General features: G+C 43.5%; 1 protein-coding gene across 1 annotated transcript; it reads right to left on the bottom strand.

Annotated features, from left to right (window-relative positions):
* Window positions 1–4,875: 4,875 nt before the first annotated feature.
* LOC114805390 (pterin-4-alpha-carbinolamine dehydratase 2-like) lies at window positions 4,876–8,822 on the bottom strand. The gene is made up of 3 exons (XM_029056439.2): window positions 8,618–8,822; window positions 6,364–6,444; window positions 4,876–5,135 (listed from the first exon to the last, which is right to left on the bottom strand). The coding sequence occupies exons 1-3, from the start codon at window positions 8,669–8,671 to the stop codon at window positions 5,040–5,042; spliced, it is 231 nt and encodes a 76-aa protein (XP_028912272.1). The 5' UTR covers window positions 8,672–8,822; the 3' UTR covers window positions 4,876–5,039.
* Between the last annotated feature and the right edge of the window lie 6,154 nt (window positions 8,823–14,976).

Raw genomic sequence — 14,976 nt, 5'->3', positions numbered from 1 at the left:
GCTTACCTGTCAGGTGGAGTCAAGAAGGAACATCAACAAGTTCATTTTACTTATTATCATTATTATTATTATTTGTTAAGCCTTACTACGTGTCAAGCACTTTTCTAAGCGTTGGGGTAGATACAAGTTCATCACGTCAGACACAGTTCCTGTTCCACAAGGGGCTCATAGTCTAAGTAGGAAGGAGAACTGGTATTTAATCGCCATTTTACAGTTGAGAAAACTAAAGCGCAGAGAAGTTAAGTCACTTGCCGAAAGTCACACAGCAAGCAACTGGCAGAGCCAGGAGTAGAACTGAGGTCATCTCTGCCTGCCTACTTGCTTTGTTTTGTTGTCTGTCTCCCTCTTCAAGATTGTGAGCCTGTTGTTGGGTAGGGATTGTCTCTGTTGCCGAATTGTACTTTCCAAGCACTTAGGACAGTGCTCAGCACATAGTAAGCGCTCAATAAATACGATTGAATGAATGAATTAATCTGATTCCCATGCCCTGGCTTCGTTCACTAGGCCATGCTGTTTCTGATAATAATAATAATTCTGGAATTTGAAAGCGCTGACTCTTGTGCCAAGTACTGGGGTAGATATAGGATAATCAGATCAGGCACAGTCCCTGAGGGAGAACAGGTACTGAGTCCTCATTTTACAAATGAAGCAACTGAGGCAGAGAGACATGAGGTGATTGCCTAAAGTCACACAACAGGCAAATGGAGAAACTTGATTTAGAGCCCAGGACTCCTGTCTCCCAATCGTGCACTCCCATCCACTAGGCAGGAGGGCAGATAATATTATCAGCCTCGTCAGCTACTTTATTATAAAACCTCTCTGATCCAATATAAATACATGATTGAGTACTCAATTTAGAGTAATTTTGACAAAAACAGGGTATCCAGCCTCGGTTGAGGAACCAATCCCTCATTTCTCCTACACAAGATTTAGGTTTAAGATGCACTTCCCAGGAACCAATTGGTAAATCCGAGGATGATGTGAATTCTCAATCTCCCCGGTGACCAACGGCACTCTTGAGATTATACAGCAGTAATTAGCTTCCAAATACAAAAATGATGGACTACTAGAGCTAAACCCTGTATTCATTTGGCAGGGATCCCATGTAGGATCCTGACCATCTTTTAAATGCCCCAGTTGGAGGTACACCCCATTCTGCCACAACACGTGCTTTCATTACATGGTTTGAATATATTACAATGGAAGAATTAGGGAACATTCTTCCCACATATGAGTTGGTTCTGCCATAACACAAGCCACATGTGCGTGCCAATAGTTTCGGAAAAGGAAGGAACATGCCTGGTCTCAGTGATGCTGCCATGTTTGCCAGCCTCTGCCTCAGCCTGCTGCACGGTGTCGTGTAGTTGGGTGCTAGCAACTTTATATTATTTAACATTGTGCAGTTAACAATGAGTGTCCCGGGTGTAAAGCTAGTAGCTGCTAGGGCTTGGTCACAAGATTAATTCAGGAATTTGAATTGAATAATGCCAGTCGGTAGCCTCTCTGGACTACCACCCCCCAGCCCATTGATTTCCACCACAGCGATGTGACGACGAGCATGATTTTCCCATAGTTGGTGATTCTTCCAGAACACAAACATCCATGTTACAGGACAACTCCCTGAATTTAGCTAAGAGGCCCTGACCAAATATATTAATGTGAAAAACATCAAAATTCATCAAGAGGAAGATGCCAATATGAAACAGATTTGTCTCGTTGAGACAAGACCAAAAAAAATCCCTTTGAACCAGGAAAATCATGTTTATTTTGTTTGCCCTAAGATTCCCTGACCCGTGATATTTTCAGAATACTGTCCAGTTTGTGGGGAATCACTCTCTAAACTCCATCTGAATGGTTAGTGGGGCCGAGCAAACAGGATCTTCATTCATTCATTCATTCATTCAACCATTCAGTCGTATTTACTGAGAGCTTACTGTGTGCAGAGCACTGTACTAAGCGCTCAGGAGAGTACAATACAACAATAAACAGACCCATTCCCAGCCCACACAGAGTCTACAGGTGGGGAGACAGACATTAATATAAATTAATAGATTACAGATATGTACATAAATGCTGTGGGGCTGGAAGCGGGGAAGAACAAAGGAGCCATTCAGGGCGATGCAGAAGGGAGTCGGAGAAGAGGAAAGGGGGGGCTTAATCTAGGAAGGCCTCTTGGAGGAGATGTGCCTTCAGTAAGGCTTTGAAATGAGGGGAGAGAAACTGTCAGATGAGGAGGGAGGGCGTTTCAGGCCAGAGGCAGGACGTGGGCTAGGCTTTGGCGGCGAGATAGGTGAAATCGAGGCACAGTGTGAAGGTTAGTATTAGAGGAGCCAAGTGTGAGGGCTGGGTTGTAGAAGGAGATTAGTGAGGTGAGGTGGGGGGGGCAGTGGTCGAGTGTATTAAAGCCAATGGTGAGGAGTTTAGCCTCTAATTTGTCTATCTGGTGATCAGAGAGGGGACTTCAGTTCGTTTTCGTTTAACTCCTCCCTGCTACGATGACCCTCTAAAAAGAAGGGGGCTGGGGGGTGGACGGCCTGAGAAAAACACCATGGCACGTCAGAGAAAGACAAACTCTCAAGGTACCCCACTTCGACATAGTCCCTTTCAAGTTAAACTTCAGTTAAGCTACTTTGGCGATTCTGTCTGTCAAAATGTATGCCGGTGAATATTTACGTTTGTATTAGCTATAGGATCTTTGATTTCTCTACAGCATAGCATGTAAGTTTATATAACGTAAACGTGGACTTGATACTCTCTCCACACATGATTTTCTCGTTAATTAGCAACCGTGCTCTCGTGTCCTGGCCAACATAATTATGTGAAAAATTCAATTATCCCTATTGTGTTGGTTGAATGCAAGTAAAAACATGATTGCAAATTCTGGCTTTAAGACTTTTGCCTTTTTCCCCTCAATAGGATAGTGCAAGAGTAGATTTTCAGTCAAAATTACCTTGTAACTACCCAAGCAGTTGGCACAGTGCTTGCCACATGGTAACAAACACCACAATTATTATCAGTGTGGATGTTGGTACATGCATGAGTATGTTATTTACATGTGCGCACATGTGTATATCTGAAATTATGTACATATCTTTCATTTATTTTAATGGCTATCTCCCCCTCTAGACTGTAAGATCCTTGTGGGCAGGTCTCATGTCTACCAATTCTAGAGTATTTTTCTCTCCCAAGGGCTTAATACAATTCTCTGCATGTAGTAAGCACTCAATAAATACCATTGATTGATTGATATGAAGCTTTGGTCATGAAATTCACTAAGCTACAAAAGAAAAGAATTGGCTGAAAAGCAGCATGGCCAAGTGAAAAAGCAACGGACCTGGGAGTTAGAGGGCCTGGCTTCTAATCCCGGCTCTGCCATTTGTCTGTAGTGTGATCTTCGGCAAGCCACTTCACTTCTCTGTGCCTCAGTTACCTCAACTGTAAAATGGGGATTAAGATCATGAGTCCCATGTTGGACATGGGCTGTGTCCAACTTGATTAGCACACCCCAGTTCCTAGTACAGTGCCTGGCCCATAGCAAGCACTAAACAAATACTATTTTTTTAAAATAAAGGTGGGGGAAGGCTATGGGGAATACGATTGCTTCTCATCCTCTTTCCCCAAATGTTTCCTCATGACTCTCCATCCCCTACACCTAATCGGGGCCTCCTGAGCCCATTGAGTTGCTACCTCCTCCCCAAACCTACAGCACCTGAGAGCCCCCAACTTTCCATGACTCCTTTCCTCAGTTCCCTGCACATCTGAGCACGGCTACCCAGGAACAACTCCAATTTCCAGGACCCCATCCCTCTCTGCCCACCTTCCAGGCTCCCCAAGGTCACCTGTTTAATTAAAGAAAAAAGAAAAAAAAGATTTCTGTTAAAGAATGGTCTTAATAAGACTACGGGAGTTTTTCAGACCTGATGAGCACTTACACTGCATACAAAAAGAGGATTGCAAAGGTGAATCTTGTGCGATGTTCCCTTGCTCTCATCTCCAAAGAGCATGGAGCAGAGTATATTTTCCCCATCGTACAGCTTCTTTTGGAAGTACTTTCCAGAACTATTGCAACGAATACTGCGTGTGACTTCCTTTTTAGTGCTGCCATATACATACACACTCACACACACACACACTCCAGTGGCCCTTTCTTACCTTCTTTCTTAAGATGCGGACAGTGCATCTGACTGATCCCCGGTTACTCATTTTGAAAGTAGCTTCAAGCTCTATGTGGGTTGGACTCAGGCTTTAAGCCCACTCAGTTTTGGAGGCGGGGAGGGCTTCCTGTTTGGAGGGGCCAGGTTATTTGTTTGCTTCCTGCGAAGCCTGAGCCAGAATTGCCATCTCTTCCATGGATCCAGGTGGGAGGCAGGGAGGCAGCGGTCACGAGCTCTTATCCTAATTTGGCTCCCGGATCTCTGAGACCCTCTCAGGATGCTGAGATCCTTATTTGTGAAAAGGGGGTGGTCCAGATGGAACTTTTGGGTGAGGGAGCAGATTTTTAAAAAATTAATCATTCTACGCCATGTTTACCAAGAAAGAGGGCGGCTAAGGCTCTTTAATCCAATTCTGATTGGCAGCCTGGACAAAATTAAGATACGACTTTGAAAGTCTCAAGAACGTTCCATCAGGAAGCTGTGATCCCCTTTTAGCTATAAACACTGCTTTCCTGCACTCTGTTGCACTGCAAAATCACACTTGTGGTTTGAGTTTTAATTCTTTGAAATGTTTAAAGCATCCCCAAAATAAGTGTGTTGTGCAAGAATGTAATATTCCTGTATGATGACTAGGTACAGCTGCATAAATTACCTTTGTTGTTTACCTTATGTGCTATTTGGAAATATAAAATAATACCAGATAAGACTAGGGTTTTGCCAATTGCATTACAATTACAACCATCTTTGAATTTAAGCTTGGAACCTATTAAGACCCAGACTCATTTTCAGATAAGGAGAGAAAAAAAGTAGAATTTATCCATCCAAGGTGCCTTAAAAGTATAGCAACATGAACACAAATTTGAGCTCCTATGCAGTTCTATTCCGTTACACAGAACCAGCAGCTTTCTCAATAAACTGAGCCAGCTTTATGTCTCTTTTGGTCAGTCCTCCACAGTCATGTGAAGTGAGAGTTATCTGGACCTAGAGAAAAAGACAAACAGACTTTTTATTAAAAAGTTGAAACTGCTGTTTACATTGCTATTATTCAATGGGGCAGATCACAGATATTAATCTAATGTTGCATGGTCATCTTTCAGAATCTAAAACTTAAAAATAAAAAACACAACGGGTTTAAGAAATGGCCCATTTACAGGTATGCTTTACAGGCATGCTTTGCAATTTTATGAAACAACAAAGCCAAGAGGAAGAACCCACCATGACCAAAACAGCAGCCTCGGGGGAACTGTCCCTTCCATGGGAGAAGACAGTTTCACTCTTCAGAATCCCAGTCTTTCTTTTTAAGAAAAGGACGCTGCCTTTTTATTTCCATGCCTGCACCTCTAAATTTCATGACGGATAAGGCCACCAAGAACTAAAGCCACCGAATGCAATGGCTAAATGGAGGCTTGAAAAAGCAGGTTTCTTGCAGGCCAATTCAGAAACAAAAATCAAGCTTCTCTCCTTAGTAGGGGAAGTCAGGATGACGCCCTGCTCCAGACTGCTTTGAGTTACTCCACTAGATCTCACTCAAGATTGCTACATTTTCTCCTTTGGCAAAAAATCTTTTCAACAGGGAAAATGCTGAAATCTAAAATCAACCACTGGCATTTATTGTCTACTGTGTGCAGGGCACTGTACTAAATCCTTCCAGATGGAGACAACGTCTTGCCCTTTTACATAGGCGCCTCAGACATTCACATATTACTTCTTGAAACACGCTTCTCATTCTAGTCTGTATCTTAGAAAGAATTGTTCCTGTTGAGAATCAATTAAATGTTTACCAAATGCATACAGCTCATGAGACAGAGGAACTTCCGCACAATCTTGGGAAGGAATTAAAACCCTAAACTCCATGCAATTCCCTCTCCCCCACCCTTCCTCTATTTCAGTTTACCAGAAATAACTTGGAAGAAGAAATGTTTCTGTAAATCTTGTTTGTATTGAAAGCAGGGGTCTAATTTAGCCGGTGTGGCCATATACGTTTCAGCAGAAAACAAGAATATCATAGAGAAATCATTTTAACAATAAGTAGGATTAGAGAAGTGGTAATTTGCTTGAATGCATGTGGATTTTTAAAAAAGGTCCAGACAATGCCACCCGATACTCCATTCCAATGGAGCTAGACAGGGTAAAGGGGGTCACGGGCAGGAGGAACTGATCTCTTCCCATTTACAATCAAGGTGACAGAAAAATAAGTCAACAAATTTACCTTATTGTACACATTGAACCATTCGGGGTGGTGATTCATCTTTTCTGCTTGTAAGGCAACACGTGACATAAATCCAAAAGCCTAGGATGAAACAAAGACGATATTAAGGCCTATACCCCGTCCTCCCCATCCCCAAACACTGGCCTGATAGACAAGAGTAAATCAGTAGCCCAAAGACATTTTTAGAACCTTCGTATAAACTGTGGGGGGGGAAAGTGGCCGGAAAACAAGTGTTCTTCTTAGTGGGGTTGCCCGGCCATTGGGGATTGCAACCTACCATACGACATTAAGAGCCACTGGGTCCCAAATAAACAAACCAGAAAATTGGTCTCACCCACTGACCTGTCTGGACAGTTTAATTGGAACCATGATTAGGGGCTCTCCAAAATAACGGCAAGCAATTTCCCTCTAGCAGCCTGGCTCCCATTGGACCTCCCTCTCCATAGCCACTGAGTCTTCCCGCCTCAACCCAAAAAAGCAACAGCTTCCATGACGCCGCTGAATCCAATTCTTTTTTTCCCGGTTCTCGGTTGTCTTACTGGGTTGGAAATCCAAGAGACACTCAAAGAAGACCTCCCATTTAACGGAGGACTCTTTTGAGGTGTCTTATTAAATGCACACTTCATCTGAAGGGTTCACAGAGGAAGGCCCCTGACTACCTGTACCACAGCCCCTAGGTAGTGGCAAGGGTGTCTTTGTATGGAAGACAATCAGGAAGAGAAGAGCTGGGTTTGGAAAAACAAGTAGGTCACTCGAGACCCGGAGGCAACCGGTAGCCAATTCCGCCACTGCATTTGGATCATGGGGGAAATGGGGACCTAGGACATTTTCTGAACTGGAGGAGAAACTCAACTTGAGAGAAGAAGTTTACTGTCAAAGTTGGAAGAGGGAATTGCAAACAATAGTAGAGTTTGTTCCTATCATGTCCAGAAGGAAGAAATACTTGGTAAGACTTTAATATAACTGCAAATTAATTACAGTGATACAACAGAATTCATGAGGAAGCCACTATTAAACTCGCAAAACAAATACCGAACTTCATTTTCCACAGCCTAGACAAGTTAAAATGATTGCAGGAAATGTTATTTTCTTCGGAGTTTTGTTTGGTGTTTCTGAGTGGCATGAGTGTTTCACATACCACTTGAAAAAATCAGAAATACGGTAACTTTCTCGCAGAACATCAATTCTCTGTCATTCAGCACTGTCTTGAGTTCCGAATACAGTCTTGTTGGGCTGAAAATTTCCTTCATAAGGCTTAAGCCCCAGAGGCTTTCCTTGTTACCAGAAAGAGGAAATTGGTGCTAAATCTGTTTAACCCTCCAGAAGTGGGAAAACCCACTTTCTAACTGTTTGACAATGAGATTCTTGTCCAAACTGAAGAAGAGGGAAAGGGGAAAATCAAGTCAAAACAGGAGATTTACTTATTCAAATTCTCAAAGGTTTGTGACACGCTGGGTTGCGGAGAGAAGAGATTACGCGCCATTGGTATGAACACTGAATGCCGCACGCACCTTGGGAGGCCAATGAGAGGCCGGAATCCATCAAACACTAACCACTGGAGTTCCCCAAGGCCTCTATCAAGATGCCTGACAGCAGCATCAGTATGTTGGGCTCCACACAAAGACAGTTTCTACCCTTCATCATGGTCCGTTACTGTTGAACTCGGATGAAAAAACAGAGCTCTCGCTCGGCGGACTTTCCCTCCTCCCTTTGAAGATGTGTGTACACGTGCTTGTGTGTACATTCACGCACATGTGGGCGTGCACACGTGCTCACACACATCCACACACACATCCACAACTTCCACACACACCCTACCCCCAATTATAGAGAGAATCAATTTGGGGCCAAAAAACCATAGGAGTAACAACTAGATAGTTACCAAACTACTCTTTGTTGTACAGATCTTTATACTCTACTCTTTTCCCAATCTGCAGTTGATTTTAACTTCTGTTTTCCCCTGAAGACTGTATGCCTCTTGTGGGTAGGGATTGTGTCTGCCAACGCTGTCGTATTTTGTGGGCAGAAATCATGTCTATCAATTCTTTTGTATCGTTCTCTCTCAAGGGCTCGGCCTACAATAAGCCCTCAATAAATGCAATTGATTGATTGACTGAGGAGCTGTTACCTGCAGTGTTTCTTATTCCTGGATTTTCTTAATGCAGGATTCATTCAATTGTATTTATTGAGCACTTACTGTGTGCAGAGCACTGTACAATTCCTGCTAGTTACCTTCAAAGGACATCATCATTACCTCAGGGTCCTGGAGTAGGGGGTGTAGGCAGGGCAGGGTCCTCTTTCTTTCCATTTCTCTGGAGACCAACGAGTTAAGCTCAGGATACGATCTTAGATAGGGTCGAGATTATCCTCCAGGCTTCAATGGGCAAAACTCCACAGACAATTCCAACCATATCCACCACCACAGCAGTGTGTTACAGAGAATGGCGTGTTGACTAAATCTGGCCCCACCTACATGAGCATACAACATAATCGATGTCCGTGGGGCCAGAGGAATACTTGGCTAAGCAAACGAAAAAAAACTAAAAACAACCAAGAATGCAAATCACAGTCAGTGGGCAACAGAGCAAGCAAATTTTTCCATTTCCATTTCCCAATTTTAACACATTTCTCCTAACCTTTCACTGAAGCATTTGCATTTAATAAAATATTATTGCAAAACTCCGAGAGACCACTAAAACGGGATTCCCTCCTAATTCTCCCCTTAGGAAAGAACTCTTAATCTGGGCTGGGAGAGGGCAGCGGCAATCCTATGATCTCTCTTCCTGACAGGGTCTCGAAAATATTAAAAATCCACAAATTAAAAACATCCTTACCAAGGCACATTCTTCATATTAAAATGAAAGAACTTTTGCAAGGAAGCTAGGCCTATGGAAATGAAGAAAGAAGCACAATATGGGTGGGGGGTTGGCCTGCAGTGGGGAAGGGAGGGTCCCTGTGCTGCTTCTCAAACTTTTGTTTTTTCCAATTCTCTGCTTTCCAAACTGGACCGAGGGCCTATCGCCGAGATCTGAATACACTCAAGCCAATAGCCACATCAGGATGGCATTGGGATGGCCTCAGCACAGTGACAAGGAAGAAGAAGAAACAGTGACATATCAAATGGCAGGGGAGGGAGGAGGGCACCTGGGTCCTGTGACTGACCAATGGAACCCCCAAATGACCAATCCCACACCTCCCTTTTTACCGCATAACCAAAAAAACAAAGAGTTCCCCAGCGAAGTTTCCAAGGTAAAATGAGCTCACACAACTCCTGGAGTATGGAACCTGGTTTGTATTAAAATATTTTGGCTCATATTAGCATCTTGACATATGCCTACCTGTTTAGGTAGGATTTTTGGGGGTTGTTTTTTTTTTTTACTGCCAATTTACAGCATAGTTTGTATATGATCCGTGTTCTAGTGAGCGCCAGCCATTTCAAACAAACATATGGTCAACAAATAACATATAATGGTTGAAAATAGCTTCAGTCTTTCCTCAGTGGCAAATTACAAACATTTTTAGGGGGAAATCAATGAATGGATGAATGAAGTATGACTTTTAAGTCACTTTGCCATTCTGAGGAATGCTAGCGTTTCGATCACGGCAAATTAGGCCAATGAAGTTTGTCATCTGGAAATCTCCAAACCATCCAGCAATTAAAAAGCTTTTTCTGTGAACCCCAAATCAAGTATCTGTGCTGGGACTTCCATTTTTCTTCAAGTTCCCTTTGGTTGGTTTTATTCAACATGCACAATTAGGGTTTCAAAATCGCGAAACAATATCAGATTCGCCCAGACCAAGCTTTCCCCGCCCATCCTCTACCCCCACCCACACCGCCAAGTCCTGGTCTTAGATCTGAGAAATGTTGAGCAGCACTCCGAATGTCTGACCCAGCTGAAGTCCAAATACCATGTATGATTTATTCCAAGTTCCAAGACTTAACTTCTAGCACACTTTATATTTGCAATAGGGATCTCTCATTACCCAAAGCAATTTTCTTTGATACAAGTTCTTTAAATGAGCTGCCTTTTATATTCTGATTATAGACCATTTTAATTATGCACTAAAAAAAACCAACATATCTCCCACTAAGAAAATGAGCACCAGTTACTCCAACGTAATTTTCCTAATGCAATCTCCATTAAGCCTCTAAATACTTCCTTTACTAATTCAATGAATTAGAACTGTACTGTTTATGAATCACCTTTATGTTTGTAGGTCTATAACCCTTCTTTTAGAAAATACAATTGGCTTGGAAGGAAATGATATTTATGTCTGATTAGAAATGAAAACACTATTACATAATCAGTTTGGGCATTTCTTCACATCTTGAAACATGATTGGCAATTCGGTCTAATTGGTGATCAAGGAAACTATCTTGTGATCAATTAAAGTAATTACCAGATTCCGGCAACACAACCTACCTTAATTTCTGCTGGAGTCTGCACTTCTTCACCTTCAATTAAAAATGATGAAAATTATTAAGCAGTCTGCAAGGCAAGATCATTGCCAAGCACATGTGTGTCATCTGACGCGACTGCTGCTCATTGGTGGTACGCTTTTCCCTTCCTCATTGCCCTTTACATGTTTCTTGGGGCACCAAAACTAAATCCTTGGTTTGGGACCAAAAAAGAAAATGGCACGGCCCACCATGGCCTTGGCCGCGATAATGACTTTTGTTTATGGCTATAACCACTGCTAAGGGAATGTAACATGTTAATTTGCAAACCTCCTGATCAAGACTTGGGAACAGTCACTGGAATAATGATAATAATAATAATAATAAAGATAATCATGATGGTATTTTTGAAAGTGGTTACTATGTGCCCAACAGTTGACTCAGCACTGGGGTAGATTCAAGATAAATCAGGTTGGACACAGTTTCTATCCCCCTTGGGGCTCAGGTTAAGTAGGAGGGAGAACAGATATTGAATCCCCAATTTACAATCAATCAATGGTATTTATTGAGCTCTTACTGTGTATAGAGCACTGTACTAAGCACTTCAGAAAGAACAATATAAGAGTCAGTAGACAGATGAGGAAACTGAAGCAGAGAAGTTAAGTGACAGGTCCAAGGTCCCAGAGCTACGCAAATGGCGGAGCCAGGCTTAGAACATAGGCCATCAGACTCACAAGCCTATGCTCTGCCACTAGGCCATGCTACTTGCTACTGGAGTGGGTCAGACCTAGGTCCCATCTGACCTTGTTGGGGATGAAGAGTTTTTTCATCCCAACCTCAAGGATTAAGAGCTCAGAGCCATTCCTATTCTTCCTTCTCTCTCCACAGCTAACCACATTGTGGGTCTGGGATTTCCACCCTCTCAGGTCTAGCTTGGAAGGTGGCCAATGATCCCACATCTTTCCTACACGGGTCCTCTAATGGCCAGGTTTTTGGAAAGCACCAAGTTTCTTGGGGAATGGGTCTCTGACTATCCCCTTAAAAACCACCCTGTAGTTGTCAAGGGTGTGGTCAGAGTGAGTGGCTGCATTTCCGAGGAGGCCACAGTGGGCAAGGGTGGGGGTGGGGGAGCCCAGCAGGGAGGGAGGAGGCCACGGTCAGATTCTCCGCAGGTCGTCTAGGTAGATAGATGAGCAATAAGTTGATGAAGCTCCTCTCACAGGATTTCTCCACTGGGCATCCTGCTCTGAAGAGAGCCCCCAAGGGGTCCAGGAAACATGGCTTCCCTCATCAAGAAGGCCAAAAACCCCAAGAGAACCCGGGGGAAAATCCTCTTGCAAGGTTATACTCAGGCATCCAGCACCGGCTTCCCAAGGACTATATAGAGTTCCCTTCCAGCTGCAGGATGCAGAACGGGATTGACCCTTTCCACTTAATTGCCATTCCTCCCACCTAGGTAATGCAACTGTGCCCTCCCAAGCACTTAGCAGAGTGCTCTGCACAGAGCAAGTACTCAAGAAATTCTGCTGATAGACTGAGGTACGGTCTAAGGGGCCGGGGACCTTCATAGGCAAACCAGTGGTCTGCCTCCTTTTTGACCCTCTGTCCTTCCCTCGTTGATAGGGCAGTATGGGCTGTTTGATGGGCTAGAGCACCAGACTTTTGATAAAATTCACTAGTGATACAGTCCCTCTCAGTGGTACAGGATATTTGACCAAGTTTCTCAGAATCTCATTATTTTAACAATTCTCCCTTTCTTGAAGCCGCCACTTACTCTTCTCCTTTCCTTATCAACCACAGCCCAGTCCCATCTGGCACGAGGCAGCAATTTCCCTGCAAAATGGACAAAAGCCCGTGGCCTAATGGAAAGAGCATGGGCCTGGGAGTTAGAGGACCTGGGTTCTAATCGCAGCTCCACTACCTGTCTGTTGTGTGACCTTGGGCAAGTCACTTCACTTCCCTGGGTCTCGGTACTGCCTCTCTAAAATGGGGATTAAGACGGTGAGCCCTATGTGGGACAGGGATCTGATTATTCTCTATCCACCACAGTGCTCAGTAAAGTGTCTGGCACATAGTAAGCACTGAACAGGTATCACTGTTAAAAAAAAAATTGAAAAGTATCTTCCTGTTCTGTGCCAGGAAGATGATTTTGCTGAGAGCAGCATAAGGACACAGAGTTTCTTTTCCCTAAAAAGACTTCGTCATTTCAGAATCTTGCCATGTCTACAAGTTTTAATTTCAGCTCTCCAACTGCACCAACATCAACCGCTACTTGGAAGCCTGTTCCAATCCTTTCACATTTCCACTAACCTTGGTGCAATTCACAAACTCGCTCTCCACTCTCTTTACCCCCAGAATGTACTGAAAACCCCTCAGCTGGGGGAGGCTGGCTCCTTAAAGCAGAGATTGCAACTACCAACTCCATTGTACTGTACTTTTCCAAGTACTTAGTACAGTGCTCTGCACACAGAAAGCGCTCAATAACTACCAGTGATTATGAGAAACCATTTACTACTACTGTTCCAGACTGCTTCACCAGTTGCAGTCCTCGATAGTTCCCTGCTGACATTGGCAGTTCACCATTGTCTGTATGATTGGAGTGGGAAGCTGAGAGAATTCTTTGGTTACTAGTTTTCTGGATTCTATCTGTTAAACTCCCTTTCTTTCCTCTCAAACAGCGCTGTAGTGAGATGAATTGGGTGATGGCGAGGTAATTCACACAAAAGTAGATTTAAAACCACGGTGTAGTTAACAGTCCAGGTTTCTAAAACCGATTTTGCTTTGTTTTTCTGGAATTATTCATTCGGCCTTTCCACCAGCAAAAGAATGGAATTTGGTGCCAGCGGTACCCTTCATGATCTAGGCACCCTACGATTATTTATTAGAGTAAGCTCGAAGTTATATAGTGCAATATCCCCAGGCGCCAAGTTCTTGCCTCTTGTTGAACTAATTTAAAATCTACATCTGTCACTGAAAATGTGCAGAATATAACTCTTCATGTCCATTTTACCAGAAAACCACAGACAAAAAAAAAAGTACGGGAATACTCAACCAGCTAATGAGTTGCTTTGGGGGGGGAGGGGGGAGGATTTGCCCAAATATGCAAATCTGGTTTCTACATGGCCTTGTCCCAGCACATCCCGCCCTGGGAAAACCAGTCTTTAAGAAGAACAACTCCAAAGACAGGGAACTGTTTGAACAACTTGAGCCAATCCAGAGATCCCTCTCAAACAGAGCCATGACAAAGTGAAATGGAAAGGAAGAAGATATCATTTTGCCATCTGATTCGTCACCAGGAAAATGAGAGGGGGGAGATGGGAGGGAGATGGGAAAAACAATGAGGAGGACCACAGAGAAGAAAAAAAGCCACAGCCCCAAATTTGTATTCCACAGGTACACAAGTTCCCACAAGTGGCAAGCACAATGTTGCAGAATCAATTCCCATCCCACCTCTTTATTTTCCAGCAGTTAATGGCTTTGAGAGACCTGCACAACTTCTCAACTAATCTAGGTTTATTCTTCTCCTCTCGCTTCTTAAACTGGGAATCAATTCCTCCCTTAATAGTTTTTCAAGCTCCCTGCCCCTCAACTCCCTGGTCCCTGCAATGCTCGCCAGCATCAGCTTGATGAGTAATACATCACCAAAGCCATGTAGCCTGATGCAATGTACTAATAGCTCAGCACATAGAGAACCTCCACTGATGGATGGTAGCAATACATCACTGGAACAAAGCAGGCTGACACTGGACTGCTCAAAATGATGGGACTGGTCCAGAAAAACAGCTCCAAGGAGCTCAGCAATTGAGCGAGTCCTTTTTATTTATCTGTGTTAAAGTATATAGGTTATGAACTTGGAAAGGGCCCCAGGCAGTCAAAGCCTTTAGACCTTCTCAGACTGAAGCGGTCGTACATCCTGAGCATGGATATATTGAGGACATATTCCCATTCTGTCCCGGAGGGTCTGGGGCTAGATCTTCCTCCATTGCTGAGGAGTGGAAAGGCCTTTTGAAACTAAATATTGTTACTTATCCAAAGAAAAATCTCAGCATTGGAAAGCCTGTCAAAACTAAGCAAGGGCAGTTTCTTTAGCCCTGGTCGCCATTCCCTCAATCAATCACCCAGTTCTAATTTTGCCTTAGACCTAGCCGTGTGTCATCACCGTCTTGGAAGCCAAGAACTCCTGAGTTCTAATCCCAACTCTACTTCACTCTGAG

This window comes from Ornithorhynchus anatinus, chromosome Y1 (genome assembly GCF_004115215.2).
Source record: "Ornithorhynchus anatinus isolate Pmale09 chromosome Y1, mOrnAna1.pri.v4, whole genome shotgun sequence".
NCBI classification, from domain to species: Eukaryota; Metazoa; Chordata; class Mammalia; order Monotremata; family Ornithorhynchidae; genus Ornithorhynchus; species Ornithorhynchus anatinus.
Note: the sequence above shows the minus strand (reverse complement) of the source record. Positions and strands in the feature narration are given on the sequence as shown.

Excerpts from the sequence above, each read along its gene's own strand:
- LOC114805390 (XM_029056439.2), bottom strand. The coding sequence starts at position 8,671 with ATGGAAAGAAAGAGGACCCTGCCCTGCCTACACCCCCTACTCCAGGAC. Across the intron at positions 6,445-8,617 it reads CCCTACTCCAGGACCCTGAG|GCTTTTGGATTTATGTCACG; the intron begins GTAATGATGATG and ends GTTTCATCCTAG. Across the intron at positions 5,136-6,363 it reads GGTTCAATGTGTACAATAAG|GTCCAGATAACTCTCACTTC; the intron begins GTAAATTTGTTG and ends CTTTTTCTCTAG.